At 30.2% G+C, this 16,129-nt stretch overlaps 1 protein-coding gene across 9 annotated transcripts in view; it reads right to left on the bottom strand.

Annotated features, from left to right (window-relative positions):
• Nucleotides 1-16,129, bottom strand: part of LOC134721963 (abnormal spindle-like microcephaly-associated protein homolog) — a 53,056-nt gene that overhangs the window by 20,997 nt on the left and 15,930 nt on the right. For 3 of the 9 annotated variants that reach the window (XM_063585304.1, XM_063585307.1, XM_063585306.1), the window contains 3 exons: nucleotides 15,578-15,706; nucleotides 14,033-14,176; nucleotides 7,696-8,167 (listed from right to left, as the gene is read on the bottom strand). In XM_063585304.1, the coding sequence (XP_063441374.1) occupies nucleotides 7,696-8,167; nucleotides 14,033-14,176; nucleotides 15,578-15,706 (745 nt within the window). The remainder of the gene's footprint in view (nucleotides 1-7,695; nucleotides 8,168-14,032; nucleotides 14,177-15,577; nucleotides 15,707-16,129) is intronic. The other 6 variants (XM_063585311.1, XM_063585308.1, XM_063585312.1 and 3 more) reach the window with 3 other exon arrangements.

Raw genomic sequence — 16,129 nt, 5'->3', positions numbered from 1 at the left:
TGTTGACCTATTTGTAAATCTTACTTTGCTGAACATTATTGCTGTTTACAGTTTATCTGTATCTATAATAATATTCAAGATAATAACCAAAAACAGTAAAATTTCCTTAAAATTACCAATTTAGGGGCAGCAACCCAATAATTGGTTGTCTGATTCATCTGAAAATGTCAGGGCAGATAGATCTTGACCTGATAAACAATTTAACCCTGTCTGATTTGCTCTAAATGCTTTGGTTTTTGAGTTATAAGCCAAAAACTGCATTTTACCCCTATGTTCTATTTTTAGCCATGGCGGCCATCTTGGTTGGTTGACCGGGTAAAAAAACACAACTTTTAAACTAGATATATCAATGATGATTGTGGCCAAGTTTGGTTTAATTTGGCCCAGTAGTTTCAAAGGAGAAGATTTTTGTAAAAGTTAACGCCGGACGATGACGGACGCCAAGTGATGAGAAAAGCTCACTTGGCCCTTCGGACCTGGTGAGCTAAAAAATGGTTTGTTATTAATTATTTCAGTACTAAACTGATCTGTTATTGACAGATAAGTTTCCATTTCAATGATGTAATATCATCATTTTGTCATTATAAATATTTTTTTTCTATTCAAACAACAATTTACAAGGCGTCTATGCTTAATTTTCAGAATTTGATCATATTTATGCAAAAATATTTAATCCAATGAAAGATGTATATACATTCTTTTTCTAAATTCTAGTAATCTAGTTAAAGTTAAAAATATGGCAGTTGTATGCAAAAAAAATTTGTGACATAACCAATTTATTATTAACTACGTCAATAAGCAACCATTTAACCAATCAAGTAAGTTCCTCATATGCAAGTACTACTGAAGTCAGTCTTTGCATTGAAGATCCCAGCAATTACCTTTTAATCTGTTACAATAAATAGCCCTGGAACTTTTTAGTGTCCACAACACAGTACATACATGTACAATTCCATTAAATTTGTCATCAAAATTTATAATAACCTTGCAGTGTAGCTAATGTGTTTTCCAAGTACAAGGACATGAAGAAAGAGAGAAATCTTGTTTAAAATTTTTATTTTCTTATAAAGGTGAACAGATCTATAATAATCTACAAAGAAAGTACAGACAAGCAAGCATAAATTAGTGTGCAGTTAATATATTCCAAATTATATCAAGTTAAATACCACATATTGAATCTACTATTTACTTCTAAATAGACATCAATCATTAAATTTCAATAGATTTGTAGAAGTTTTTCACACAAAATATTGAGAGCCCATTAGTTTTATCACAAGTCTTTATGCTTTTTCTCATTAAAATATATATTTATAAAAAGGATTATTTTGCCTTTTTTCAGATCTGTAAAAATATTTGTATATTTATAACTGTTAGAAACCAATTCTACAAAAATATTGCTCTGTTGAACAGATTGCTATTCAGCATAGGAACATTATTTATAATTGTTTCATTTCCAAAACTGAAAAAAAGGTAAAATTTCCAAATACTAGAGTGAAAGGTAGCTAAAAAATAGCATAATGTGTGTTAGACTTTAAATAAACTTCCACTATATTGACAGAAACCCAGATGTTGTTGTCTCTAAATATTATATTGACAGAAAATTAAACAATATGTAAACCAGTTACCCAATTATAAAACTGCACACATATAGCTCCCGAGTAGACCAAAGAGAGGTCTGTAAACACTAAGTGAAATAGTTTAAGATATAAGACAAATTCAAGTTAGAATGAATTGATTCAATCTCAATCAATCTACATGTACATGTTAAAAATTGATAAATCTTCGTCTGCAGTCAATCAAACTTAATAAAAATTCCTGTTAAGCTTTTTGAAGAAACTTCCAGCTAAACAGTTTTTGTTAGATAGGAAAAATATCAGTCAAATTTATTCATTCAGTCTATCAAATATTACATAAACTATTTCAATCAGTGTTAATACCTTTTCAAATGGCTAAACCAATTATTCCCATCTAGGGTATTATGGTCAGAAAAAAACATGTATATATAATTTGTCTGAACTTTCCTTATACAATGTTGATTTAATATCACAATCTGCTTTTAACAAACATGGAATACTTATCAAAATAACATAGGTAAAAATACTGTCCTGCATATAAATAAAATATTCAACAATATAATCTACGGTCATCTTAGCTGTGCTCTGCTGCTGCTTCTACAAAAAATTATAAAATAAAAATAAGTGAACCATGGACAGAACCTCACTGTGATATAAAACTGACTATTAAACTTTTCATTTCTGTCAAAAATGACGACAAAATTAGATAAATTTATTTGAAGATAAGAATACAGAATCTGATGTCTTTATTTCTAACTAAAAATCATAATTATGCTTTTAACTTTAAGAATAAAAAAAAATATCAATTGATAAATCTTATTGCCAATCTTACTGTATCAAAAATGAATTTTAATCTACATGTTTATACATGTATAGTATCAAAAAAGCATTTAAAATCAGATGCGTGGAAAGCTCAGATCTCCATTATGTGTACCTATCTAAAAATTCTATACTAAAAATATCTTTTTCAAACAATAGGAATTAATCATAAATAAGAACTCTGTGCTACACACATCAACAAGAAATGTCATTAGTAAAAATTAGGAACAGTATCTTACATGTTGTTTTTAGAAATGAGTTACTCCCCTTTCTAAAAAAGTGGGACCTATTTCTAAGGTGGTAAACTACAAATGGCTGAAGAAATTTCACACAAAAGAGAAGCTTACTTTTAGGGCAGGTCACACAATTAAAGACATGATAAATTTGCATCTTTTAAGAAATATTTTTTTTATCTATTTATTTCCACAAACCCATTTTTGAAGAATAACCAAGATTTAAATAAACAATATCTTACATTTTCTTAAGTAAACTCAGAGTTGACAAATACATGGAATATGTCAGTTTTTGGGTAAACTTGTATCCTTAACGTTACACATAAGTTCAGTTGACCAAAAAATAAGAAAAATAGCACCCATTAAGACAATATCTATGGTGACAATAAATTATTAAAAATATTAGTGTAATTAGGCATTCATTTAATCTAGACATAAACCATGGAAATTATAATTGTAATTTGATAATGTTATCTTTTAATAAAATAAATACATGCTTTACCAAATGACCATTGTTAAGATTGTCAAGTTTCAATGCATATATCATGTATATAATGAAAAAAGTTTGCATACAAAATTTGTAAATTTAAGATATGTTTTTTCAAAACATTTTTATATACATACACGATCATGTATTGATTATGTATAAATCTGCATCATGTCGATGTTAAATTCAATATGTTTCTATAAAAATCTATTTAAGAGGTGTATCATCATGATAAGCTTCTTATCTATCTATCTTATGGTATTTACAATGTTTAGAAAGATTCAGGACTTTCAAAAATTAGGAAAATGCACTTGTAAACACCACAGGTTTTAACCTAGAGGAGGGAATCTGAATCCCAATTATACCTTTTATTCTGCTTCTTGAATTATACACCAAGGGCAAAACATTCAAGCATAGATAACAGGTTAACAGATGTTATTTTGCACTAGAAAGCAAGAAGGGGTACTAGCTAAAAACAAACGTCATAATTGATGAACATATACCAACACTTTCAGTGGTAGATCTTTTCGATCTAAGATATATTTTATTTGAAACATTCAGCTTTTTGATAAACATATACCTACAATTTCATAAGTAGATTCATTTGATCTTAGATATATTTGCTTGGAAATATTTATTTTTAAAAAATTTAGCTGTGGGAATATTTAAAAAAAAAAGTACATGAAAACGGTCTATATGACTTTTTTTTTACAACGTGCATGTTTTACATAACATGCATATCAGCAACTGATTTGAATAGATTTTAACAAAATTTGTTGACAAGCAGACATTCACAATAGCAAATGTAAAAATTTTCACCAATTTAGGTGACTTTTATTTGCTATTTTTTGTAAAGTGTATTTCCAACCACAATGTAAAATGTAAAGATTAAAAGTGTTAGTATTTTTCTGTATGATTACTGATCACAATATTATTCAGTAACCAAGTTCATCTTTCATGTTAAGATATGTAAAGGTATTAGTACTATATTGATAATGACATTACAAAATGTCTCTTTATATGTGGTGTTCCAAAAAACTTTTTGAGAAAATTCCAAATGAATGGAATTACAATAAATTTTAACAACTTATACAAATTTATGATTTTTAAGAAACTAGAGGCTCTAAAGAGCCTGTGTCGCTCACCTTGGTCTATGTTAATATTAAACATTGTACACAAATGAATTCATGACAAAATTGTGTTTTGGTGATGGTGATGTGTTTGAAGATCTTACTTTACTAAACATTTTTGCTGCTTACAATTATCTCTATCTATAACAGTAGTTTCTGTGGAAAATGTTAGTGAAAATCTACAAATTTTGTGAAAATTGTTAAAAAATGACTATGAAGGGCAATAACTCCTCAGGGGGTCAATTGACTATTTTGGTCATGTTGACTCATTTTTAGTTCTTACTTTACTGTACATTATTGCTGTTTACAGTTTATCTCTATCTATAATAATATTCAAGATAATAACAAAAAAACAGCAAAATTTCCTCAAAATTACCAATTTAGGGGCAGCAACCTAACAACCGATGATCCAATTCATCTGAAAATTCCTGGGCAGATAGATCTTGACCTGATCAACAATTTCAACTCTGTCAGATTTGCTCTTTATGCTTTGTTTTTTGGGTTATAAGCCAAAAACTGCATTTTACTCCCATGTTCTATTTTTAGCCATGGCCGCCATCTTGATTGGTTGGCCAAGTTACCAGACACAATTTTTATACTAGATACCCCAAAGATGATTGTGGCCAAGTTTCAATTGATTTGGCCCAGTAGTTTCAGAGGAGAAGATTTTATTTTTCTAAAAGATAACTAAGATTTACGTAAAATGGTTAAAAATTGACTATAAAGGGCAATAACTCCTACAGTGGTCAACTGACCATTTTGATCATGTTGACTTATTTGTAGATCTTACTTTGCTGAACATTATTGCTGTTTACAGTTTTTCTCTATAATAATATTCAAGATAATAACCAAAAACAGCAAAATTTCCTTAAAATTACTGATTCAGGGGCAGCAACCTAACAACGGAATGTCAGATTCATCTGAAAATTTCAAGGCAGATAGATCTTAACCTGATAAACAATTTTACCCCATGTCAGATTTGCTCTAAATGCTTTGGTTTTTGAGTTATAAGCCAAAAACTGCATTTTACCCCTATGTTCTATTTTTAGCCATGGCGGCCATCTTGGTTGGTTGGCAAGGTCACCGGACACAATTTTCAAACTAGATACCTCAATGATGATTGTGGCCAAGTTTGGTTAAATTTGGCCCAGTAGTTTCAGAGGAGAAGATTTTTGTAAAAGTTAACGCCGGAGGCAGGACGACGACGACGGACGACGACAGACGACGGACGCCAAGTGATGAGAAAAGCTCACTTGGCCCTTCGGGCCAGGTGAGCTAAAAAAGTGGTGAATTATAGTACAGATATATTTCAGGATGTAGACCTAAGGTGAAGGACATGCTTCTTAAAATCATTAATACGTTTGTTTCAATAAATTTTATAGACAAATATCTAAAGTTTATAAGTAACACAGATTATTTTACATCTGTATCAGAATAAGCTTAAAGCTTTCATCTGACTTGAACAAACACATTGCAGTTTTTAAGATTTATCTCCCTTAACTCCCTAGGTCCTTATTCAGTTATATTACACACTTTATAAGAATGCACACAGACAGAAATGTGGTATGACAATCCACATATAAATTACACATGAATACTGACTGTTTTATAAATTGACATTTTTTCATAATATTTAGAAACAATCAATATTCATGTTAAGCATATTAGTATAAAAGAAATTGCTTACAAAGCAACACAAACACTTGTGCATATTATATTTGATTTATATATTATATATAAATAAGTAAGGATGAAAGAACAGGAGTTAGTATGGTTTAGAAATCTAGCAAACTGTAGCAAAACAACCCATGAAGCAAACAGATAGCAGAGCAAATTGTTCAAAACATATTTTTTCATGAGATGAATTATAGAAATAAGTTTTTTTTATGTAATGACCAGATTTTATTATTGTTATACAATAAATATATGGATCAGTGCTTGCAATTTTTGTTTCTGATTTGCCTATGGTGAGTTGGCAAACAGAGGTTTCATAGACAGAAATGTCAACAGCTGAATATAAATGATATTTTTGAAATATTTCAAGTTTATAGAGTTTGAATCATCTTGGTATTCCAATGCCTGATATGTGTTTGCTTCATTTAACTTTCAATCACATTAGCTGCCACTTGCACAAATTAAGTATCAAATTGCCCTGTACCTTTGTATATTTATTGTCAAGTTTGATAATAATCTCAGAAATTTCAGTCTGCAAAAGATAGATATAGTCATATATTGATCATTACTGACAAATGGGTGAACAAAAATATTCCATTTCCAATTATTTCATGGATGAGTGAAAACTTTATTGATGAATGAATGAAGATTGAATACACTAACTGTGTACTGAAAACTATCAACTGACAATAGCATAGAGAAATCATTGAAGCTACCATTCACAATTGATTTTCTTCTTCAAATTTTTTGGTAACAGTGATCCTGACAATTCCAATCAAGCACATGAAACTCAAATTGCCATTTTGAAACAAATTTCCAAGTTTTTAAAACAGTCCCTTACTTGACCTATTGCTTTTCTTTCCCTTCAAAGGATACAGCTGATTCATATGCAGAAACCATTTGTTCCAATATTCAAAGACATACATGTAAGAAAGGACCGATGGATGAGGAGATGAATATTTACTCTTAGAAATTTTGGGGAGCATTAAAATATGCATTCAATGAATACAGAAATAACATCCTAATTTATAATTTCACTTTTATCCCAGCTCCTTTGTTCTAGTTTGAGTTTCTTCATTATGCATGCTTTCCTTTGTTCTGTAACATTTTGGTGGGAATGTTAAATCCACTATAAAACTTAATTAATTATACAGAGAAGACTATCTATCAAAATTCATGTAGATGAAAACCAGTGTATATGCTGGGATTCGAACTCAAGACCTTAGCATATCAAGCCACGACACATACCACTACACCAGGACGACTGGATACGAATTAACAGTTATTCAACATACTTAAAGGAAGCAAGATCTTTTTATAAGTGGGGCGAGTTGGTAGACCTTTATTCATTGGGATTTAAACCTTTTTCCTTAATAAGTGAGTTGTCAGAATGATTGTTCAATTTGATTTCTACACTTTTTCAAAAGTGGGGCGAGTCGGTAAACAAGAGTGGGGCGATTTTTTTGTAAAGTGGCAATAAAGTATGGGCAGATTGGCACACAGGGTCCTTGGGGGATAACTATTAAAGAAATTTCCTTACGAGTATGATAAATAAAACATTAAATGGGAGGTAACTGCAAAAAGGATATGGCTCTTGATTAATGAATGGATCATTGTAAATTCATTGATTATAACCTATTCCTTTTCCTCTTTTTTACGATTTTTCCTTGCTTTAAGACCTTTAAAAGTTGCCTGTATTTTGACAGCTGCTTTTTCAACATCAGGGTCTTTCAAATCAATATCAATTTCTTCCTCTTGACCTTGACCTGATTTCTCACCTTCAGTCTTCTTTTCTGTTTCCTCTGTTTTTTCTTCCTCTTTCTTTTCTTCAACAGATGTTTCACTCTTCTTGTCCTGGATTCCTTTCCGTGTTTTATATCCCTTAAATCCTGCCTGAATTTTCGTTGCCGCTTTTTCCACTTCTGGATCCGTTAAGTCAATATCAACTTCCTCTTCTTTAGATTCAGTTTTTGTTTCTTCCACTTTAGATTCAGTTTTTGTTTCTTCCACTTTGGATTCAGTTTTTGTTTCTTCCTTAGATTCAGTATTTGATTCTGATTCTTTCGTTTTACCTTCCTCTACTTGTCCTTGTAATTCTTTTCGTGTTTTATAGCCTCTAAATCCAGCTTGAATTTTAAGTGCCGCATCAGCAGTTGCTGGATCTTCTAAATCAATATCAACTTCTTCCTCCTGTTTCTCTTCTTTCTTTGCTTCTGTCTTTTGTTCTGTCTTTACTTCAGTGTCAGATTTCTGAAAAAAAGAATGATTCAATTATTATCATTATACATTCACCCTGGATGAATAATTAAAATCCTGAAGACAATCAAATAAATTAAAATCTAGCAAATCAATTAAGATTGAAATAAAATCTGTGTTGAATATAAACATGAATTATTCAATGGAAGCAAAGCAAACATTAAAACAAGCATATAAATATGAATGACAATAAAAACAAAAATAGGTATGAACCATGTATGAAATCATATCACTTTCAAATCAAAATCAAATGTTGACAATCTATATGTATTACTCTGTCAACTTAAAAAGTAATATTGTAACTCAAACTCGTTAAAATATACATTTAAGTCATGCCAAAAATTCATGTCAAAAATCATTTTCATATACATTTGTATCTGTTTTAAACCTTTTCAAAAACAGAAGACACAAATCTATACTGAAAATACCATACATATAATAAATATACTTCAATAATTCAAACATTGTACATCAAACTTTTATGTTAAAGATTAGAACACCCCTTCTTTTGGGAAGATCAATGCATTTGAATGGGGACATATGGTTGGAACATCCCTTTCTCCTATGTTTTGAAAAGGGCTGGATCCACCCCTGGATGATATATACAGTATGGTCAAATACACAAACAACCCTACCAAGTATGAACAGTATCTGTCAAGCCATCACAAGAGGAATTAATTTTTCAAGTTTTTTTGTTTTTCAACAGTCCCCCCAGCTTAACCAAGAACAAGAGCTTTCTGGCAAACAGTCTCAGTAGATTATTTAAGTAATTAAGATACTGTCTGAGAGTTACAATTGAAAATCCTAACAAGTGAAGAAGCTTTTTAGAAAACACTCTTTAGATTTCAGAGGGGGATAGGAGGGGTCCTGATCTCGAAATCCCGGGCTTAAAAACACGAAATCATGAGGTCCCAAATCTAAATAAAGTAAATCCCAACGTCCCGAAATTCTAAAACAAGAATTCCTGGATCCTGAAAGGGTCAATCCCAAAATCCCGAGCTTAAAAACACCAGATCCCGGAGTCCTGATAAAGGTCCTATCCCCCCTCATTTCATGTTGATACAATTGTGAAAAAAGGCCAATGTCCTGTAACTCCAGCAAAAAAATGTCCAAACTAAATGTTGGTAGAATATTGTTCACTACTCACAAGTCAGTCCTAACAAGTAAAAAGCTTTCTTATATCTTATGGATAAAATTTTCAAGGAACATGTAAATAACATAATAACCATTAAATAAAATTGCAAATATTCTACCTACATGTACTTATACACTGAAAAGAAATAAATTAACATATCTCAAAATAAACAAGTCTATAATAACTTCATTCAGACATATATATGTATATGATATTTCTTTAACAATGAAAAACAGACCATTTACACATGAAAGTTGAATGATTCAATAAGGAGTATGATATTTGTCTACAACTTGAATTCCATAAATGGAATAAAATTTTATCAACAATAAGATAAAACAATCTAATATGAGATTATTAGTTATTAAAAAGAAGCAAGTATTAGAAAAAATATTAAAAAATATATCTTGGATATACATGTGTTATGAAAGCTTTATCAATCTAAAATGGCCAAGAAAATAAAGAACAGATTTTAAATATGCTATAAATATTGAATGCAAGTAGGAAAAGAAATGTCTAGTTATAAACAAATAAAGAGCTGCGCCATGAATGCATGATATGCCCATCCCTTTCTAAAAGAATAATATTCCGTAACGCCTCAATATCAGATCAAAAATTTATAAAAATCTAAAGGGAGGTTATTTTAATAAATATAAAACAGCCACCGAAGAATAATGAAAACAATTCAAAGCACTTTTGAGTTATTATCCACAAACTTGAAAATCCCCCTTTTTTTATGAATAAAATCCCATTTCTCAGAAACATAAAACCTAAAATGTGTAAAATTTTAAAGGTAGCTTACCTCATGATCAATAGATATAAACAATTCACCAAAGTTTCACAAAATCATTTTTGAGTTATTAACAGAAAACTAGAAAATCCCCCTTTTTTAAAAGGTGTATAATTACTTAGTAATCTTCTTATTATTTCTTACATTTGTAATATAACCCGCTATTACCCAACTGCACGATAACCAATTCAGGTGTTGGTTCACCATTTTCAATTTGTAATATAAAAAAGAAGATGTGGTATGATTGCCAATGAGACAACTATCCACAAAAGACCAAAATGACACAAACATTAACAACTATAGGTGTCAATTATATCTCATGTTCATCCTAACAGCTTTTTTCTGCAGTTAATATATGTTTTAAGAATTATTTTTTTTTTTTATCTAATTCTTTTCCCAAGAAAAGATATTATCCTTAAATTATACAATGTCAATAAAATACAGATCTTGGGAACACTTTCAGCACCTCATATCACCTTATATTATTACCCTTACTTTCTTAGTCTTTAGCTTTTTTATGTTTGTCTTTCGACCTTTTTTTGGTGTCTTTTTTTGTCATGGTTTTGTCAGTTTGTCAATTTGGACTTGAGTTTAGTATCTTTAGACATTTCTTTTCCTGATCACAATCACCATTTATATCCTAAATTGGGCAGCTCCTTTTCATTTATTAGTAAAACAACTTAATAATGAATAGATTGGTAAATGTATCTAGTGTTTTTGCTCTAAGACATCCAACAAACATATAATATTTCTTATCATTAAAGGGAAACTTCGCAAAAAAATCAAAAATTCATATTATGTCCATTCTGTATAAAAATGCTCAAATTTATAAATATTAAAGTTTTATTCCGCTAGATAAGAGATCACCATCGATTTTAAATTTTGAGTATCAGTTCTTTGAGTTCCGCCATTTTGTTATCTTGTCCAAATAAAAATCACGATATGTCTATAAACCATAAAGAAACAAAACTACAGTAACCGATGTTGTCGTAATTACGTGTCGATATCTTGTCAATCGTACGGTTGTTTTATCTGACTAACTAACTTGATTCGGAAAAAGTTCTTATATCTTTATTAACCATATAGTCTGTTATTTTTAAACTGTTAATATTGGAATTAGTTAAAAAGTCAAAGTTCAAATCATAAATAAGAGTTCCGTGAAAATTGTTTTCGAAAATCTAATTCGTTCATAATTCTTTAAAGTAATATACTTTATTCAAATAAATTAGGATCTTCGCTCCACTGACCACTCGCATGGCTTAAGGTATTACTCCCAAAGGTATTGTGAGGGGTGTAAGGTGACACGACCAGGTATTCAAGCGATTTCCTGTCGGGCCTGCAAGTTCATGCATCGTTTCACTTCTGTAGGTATTGATCAGTGTACACGGCCGATAACTTATAACTTTCCATTTTGAACTATCAGGTGCATGTATAATATACATCTCTGTCTTGCCTGTCCGAAAGTGATATAATATACTAGTCATTTTTACTTAACTCATACGCTTGTTTATAAATAAAATTCCTGGTGTAAAGAATATTATTAATAAAAAAAAAAATGATACCAAAAAAAAAAAAAAATAAAAAATTGAAGATATACAAATATACTAATTTTTTTCCAAGGGTTAATTTGGGGAAAATCAGAGACATATAATTGTATTATATGTCTCTGGAACAATGTAATATTTACTCGTTGTCAATAGTAAAGGACATAGTTGGATCATTCCAGAAATGTTGATTAAAAAAATGTGCGCACTTGTCGACGATCGTTTATACGCCCGGATAGAAAGTTACGGAACTACAGCGCAATTTAAAATATATACATGTATACATTGAACATAAGAAAGAAACATACATTTTGTGCAAATTGGGGTAAAAGTTTTGTAAATAGACTAGTCCACGTATACCAACAGTATGTAATCATCCAATTCGATAGACTATTGTATATCAAAAGAAGAAGAAGAAGAGGACCAATTTGATTTAAATACAGGTCGATCTATAACTTGCTTTGGTTCATCGAAGTTATGGACATAGTAAAATCACAGATTTATATATCAGTTAGATTGTTCTCGAATAAAGAAAGAAATTCGTCATTACCACAACTGTTCCGACATATGCAACTGGACGTACACTAATAATCCCCGAGGGATGTGAATATTTTCTAGGAAAGCTATTGAGTATTAAAGTTTCAAATCATTTTCGGGATTTATTTTCTTTCTTGATATTCAATGACAGCAAATTTAAAGAATAATCTGCTTGTCAGATATTTGTCCGCTTTAGGGGTATTCTTGCCAGTTGAACAGACTTATAATTACATTCTAAAATAGGGAAAGATGACATTAAATTCGTTGTCTTTTGTTTTTAAACATCTTTGGTCAAATAGTTATTAAGTATTATACGTTGTGAGACAAAGACTACTTTAATAAGGACGTCCCCGATTATGATTAAATTTGGTTGACGTTTTTCACACTTGATAAAGAATATCTATTCGTAATTTTTCGATTCCATTCCAAGAAGACCTTAAATTTGCTGTCAATGTTTTAAGACTTCTCAAGTACAAAAGTATTTTTTTCTTTATTCGTTCATATTATATTCCGCTTCGGTAGAGTTATCTTCAGTGAGTTCCAGTTATTAATTTGTACTTGGCTTTTAAAAAGTCTAAATCTAAGTGTTCTCATTCATTTATTTGCCTAAAAGGTGTAAATCATTTCAATCGGACATATGAATTAAGTTTCCTGTCTTTAACCAAAAATTGTGTATTTCTTAGTAAATTAACTTATTTGAATTCAAATAAATAATAGCACCAAACATAATTAAATAATTCCACGGCGATCAATTTTTATTTTTATTTGTCACCAACTTGAATATATATTTTAAATATGTGTATTGGATGCTCCCCTTGTCTTATAATTCACTGATCCGAATAGACAGTCACACCTGGCAAGGTGTGCCCGAGAGGCGTGGTTAAATACCGAAGTGCAAATAACAATTTACCTTTCAACAAGCCATCTACGAGTATTGCTACAGAACCGTGAATACACACATCGTATCAACCAAGTCATAGCAGAGATAGTAAAAGGTCAATAAGAGTACACCAACATATTGTCTTTACAGATTATTGTACTTTACTTTGTTCACCTTATCAGTCCGAAAATACATTAATTAAAAATCAATTTATAACTTTTTGTGTTGTCTACAAAAATAATTCGAATATATACGTTTAACATAGAAAATTTATCTCATGAATATGTACAATTGAACGTATGTGCGTTTTATCTTCTTATTATCGGATGGTTATTAGATAAAGCATAAGTCATCGGCGCGCTTACGATTACGTTAAAATATGATTAAAAACCAAGACTTTTAATGATTGTTTTTTAAATCCCGGCATGCAAAAACCAGGAGAAAACGTCACGACCTACAGGAAGTAGTTAATATTTTTTCATTAAATATTGAATTTCTCCTTTATTACTGCACATATAGCGATAAAACTTTGTGAATATATATATTATGTCATAATGAACATATTTAAACCATAAGTAAAAAATCGTGAATTTTCCCTTTAATCCATCTTTATTTAAGATGCACAAGCTTAAGCAAAAAAAACTAGTTAAATTATATAGTTTTATAAATACAAATCAAAATGCAGTGATATGAATTATATACAAGCTCAGATTTTACAATTATGGAGTAAACATGCATATAGAGACAAAAACAGGGAAAATAGGTAAAAACCACATATAAAGAAAAATTAAGAAATTACATTTTTATTTTTTCAAGCTATGGATTATATCTACAATTATTAGTACGTTTAATGTTTAGGAACTATAAGACTACATAAATATATATCTATAAAGAAAGTATTATACAGAGAAACTAAAACAGACAAGGCAGGCATGGATAAATAAAACGAAAAAACGAAGGAAAAATGTCAAACCTTCGATTGCATTTCTTTGCGAGTTTGGAAACCCTTAAAGCCTGCCTGAATTTTAATGGCAGCTTTTTCAACATCTGGATCATTTAAATCTATATCTACTACTTCTTCCACTTCTTCTTTTTTCTCTGGTACTTTCTCCTCAGACTATATAGGGTCAAAGAAGATAATACTATTTATAGTAACAATTTAGGTTCTTCTCAAATAATATTGGGTCAAAGAAGTAAACTATTTATAGAAACATTTAAAGAGTAATTTTCCATTCAGGTGGCAAAAGTTCTTAGTATTTAATTGCTACAAGTAAAATCATTCATATAGTCATTTACATGAGGGATGCCAATTTTGGAATAAACACAAATCTGTAAATTAAAATACAAATAAAATTCCATATTTTTGTGATGTCTAGTAACAAGACACTATAATTGTGCACACTTCAGTATAACACGAGTAATGATATAATTGTATGAACACAAACAATAACTGTGCACCCTTTATCTGTCAAAGTAAGGAGATATTTGTACAAACACAATAATTGTGCACACTTGAATATAACTAGAGTAATGATATATATTATATATACTAGAACACACCTGTGATATCGCGGGTCCCTGATATAACTATGTGCAAGCCTTATTTTAGTATTAGTATTGTCATCTGATAAAGTCATGCCGATTATAAGATACACAATTTTCTCTGCTTTCAAATCTTTCTGTTTGAACCCGTGGAACTGGAACTTATCAATTATTGGTATTACTAATATGAATTATTTGGAAAACAAAAGGTCCTGGAATGGAGTATTTTTTAATCAACAGCATTGTCCTTTATTATTTATAAATAAAGTTGAATTTTTTGATTCGCTGTTTTACGTCATGCCCGCTAACAAATTGAAAACTGTACCTATACGCCTTATTTTAAGTCCAGATTTTTAGTATTCATATTGTTATCATGAAAGTCTTACTGATTAAAATACTACAATAAGTAACAATTTGACAATTAAGTAGTGTCAACCCTGTGATTATGACCCGTGTATATAGCATATATTAATCCTGAATACACCGTTTGTTGGTGCGTCTGTCAGATGCGGAACATACAGATAAGGTAATAGGTAACAGGTGAATATACTATTGGTATCAAACTCGACCCGGAACTTCTTAATTATTGGCAATATTAATTACGTGGAAAACAAAAGGGCCTGGAGTGGTGTAATTTTTAATCTACACCTTTGTACTATATTAGTTATATATAAAGTTGAATTCTTTGATTCATCGTTTTTACGTGATGACGGCTGACAAATTGGACCTCGTAATTTTAGTATTATAGATATATATTTGTATGAACGTAGTATTTGGGCACTATTTATTCATCTGAGTAATGATGTATTTGTATAGGACCAACATGTGTGATTTATGAAGTAAAATGATGAAAAAATAAAAATGTGATAAACGCACACGAAGTCTGAAAGAAACATTCCTTCACTAAAACATGTGGCGTGGAATATACTTGACTAGAACTACTAAGCAATGATGGAAAAAAGAATATGGATCAAACCTTAGATTGCATTTCTTTTCGAGTTTGGAAACCCTTAAATCCTGCCTGAATTTTAATGGCAGCTTTTTCAACTTCAGGATCATTTAAATCTATATCTACTTCTTCTTCTTCTTTCTTTGGTTCTGTTTCCTGTATGAAAATGACGGTGAAACAACAAAGGATGAAACATGTAAGTAGCAAGCTAAGACGTGTAGCAGGAAGGTCACAAATTAGTGCATACAGTGAATTCATTATTATTTGGGGACACCAACTTTCGTAAATAGTAACAATGTAAATCGTACAGTATAGGCATGAATAAAAATGTTCAAATGAGTAGAAAATTTCAAATTTAGTAAAGGTTTGCATGCAGAATTTGGCACAACCACAAATTCAAATATCTAAAGAAAAAGTACAATTTTCCTCTATCCATGATAAGTTGGTATCCACAAACATAAATGAATCCACGGTAATTAATTTTTATTATTGCTGTAAAACATTTTAAAGACATTTTTTTTAATTTTTTATTCATATCTCAAGCATTTCATAGATGTGCTTACTAATACTATAATCAAA

Source organism: Mytilus trossulus, chromosome 6 (genome assembly GCF_036588685.1).
Source record: "Mytilus trossulus isolate FHL-02 chromosome 6, PNRI_Mtr1.1.1.hap1, whole genome shotgun sequence".
In the NCBI taxonomy this organism is placed as follows: Eukaryota; Metazoa; Mollusca; class Bivalvia; order Mytilida; family Mytilidae; genus Mytilus; species Mytilus trossulus.
This window is presented reverse-complemented; position numbering and strand designations above follow the sequence as displayed.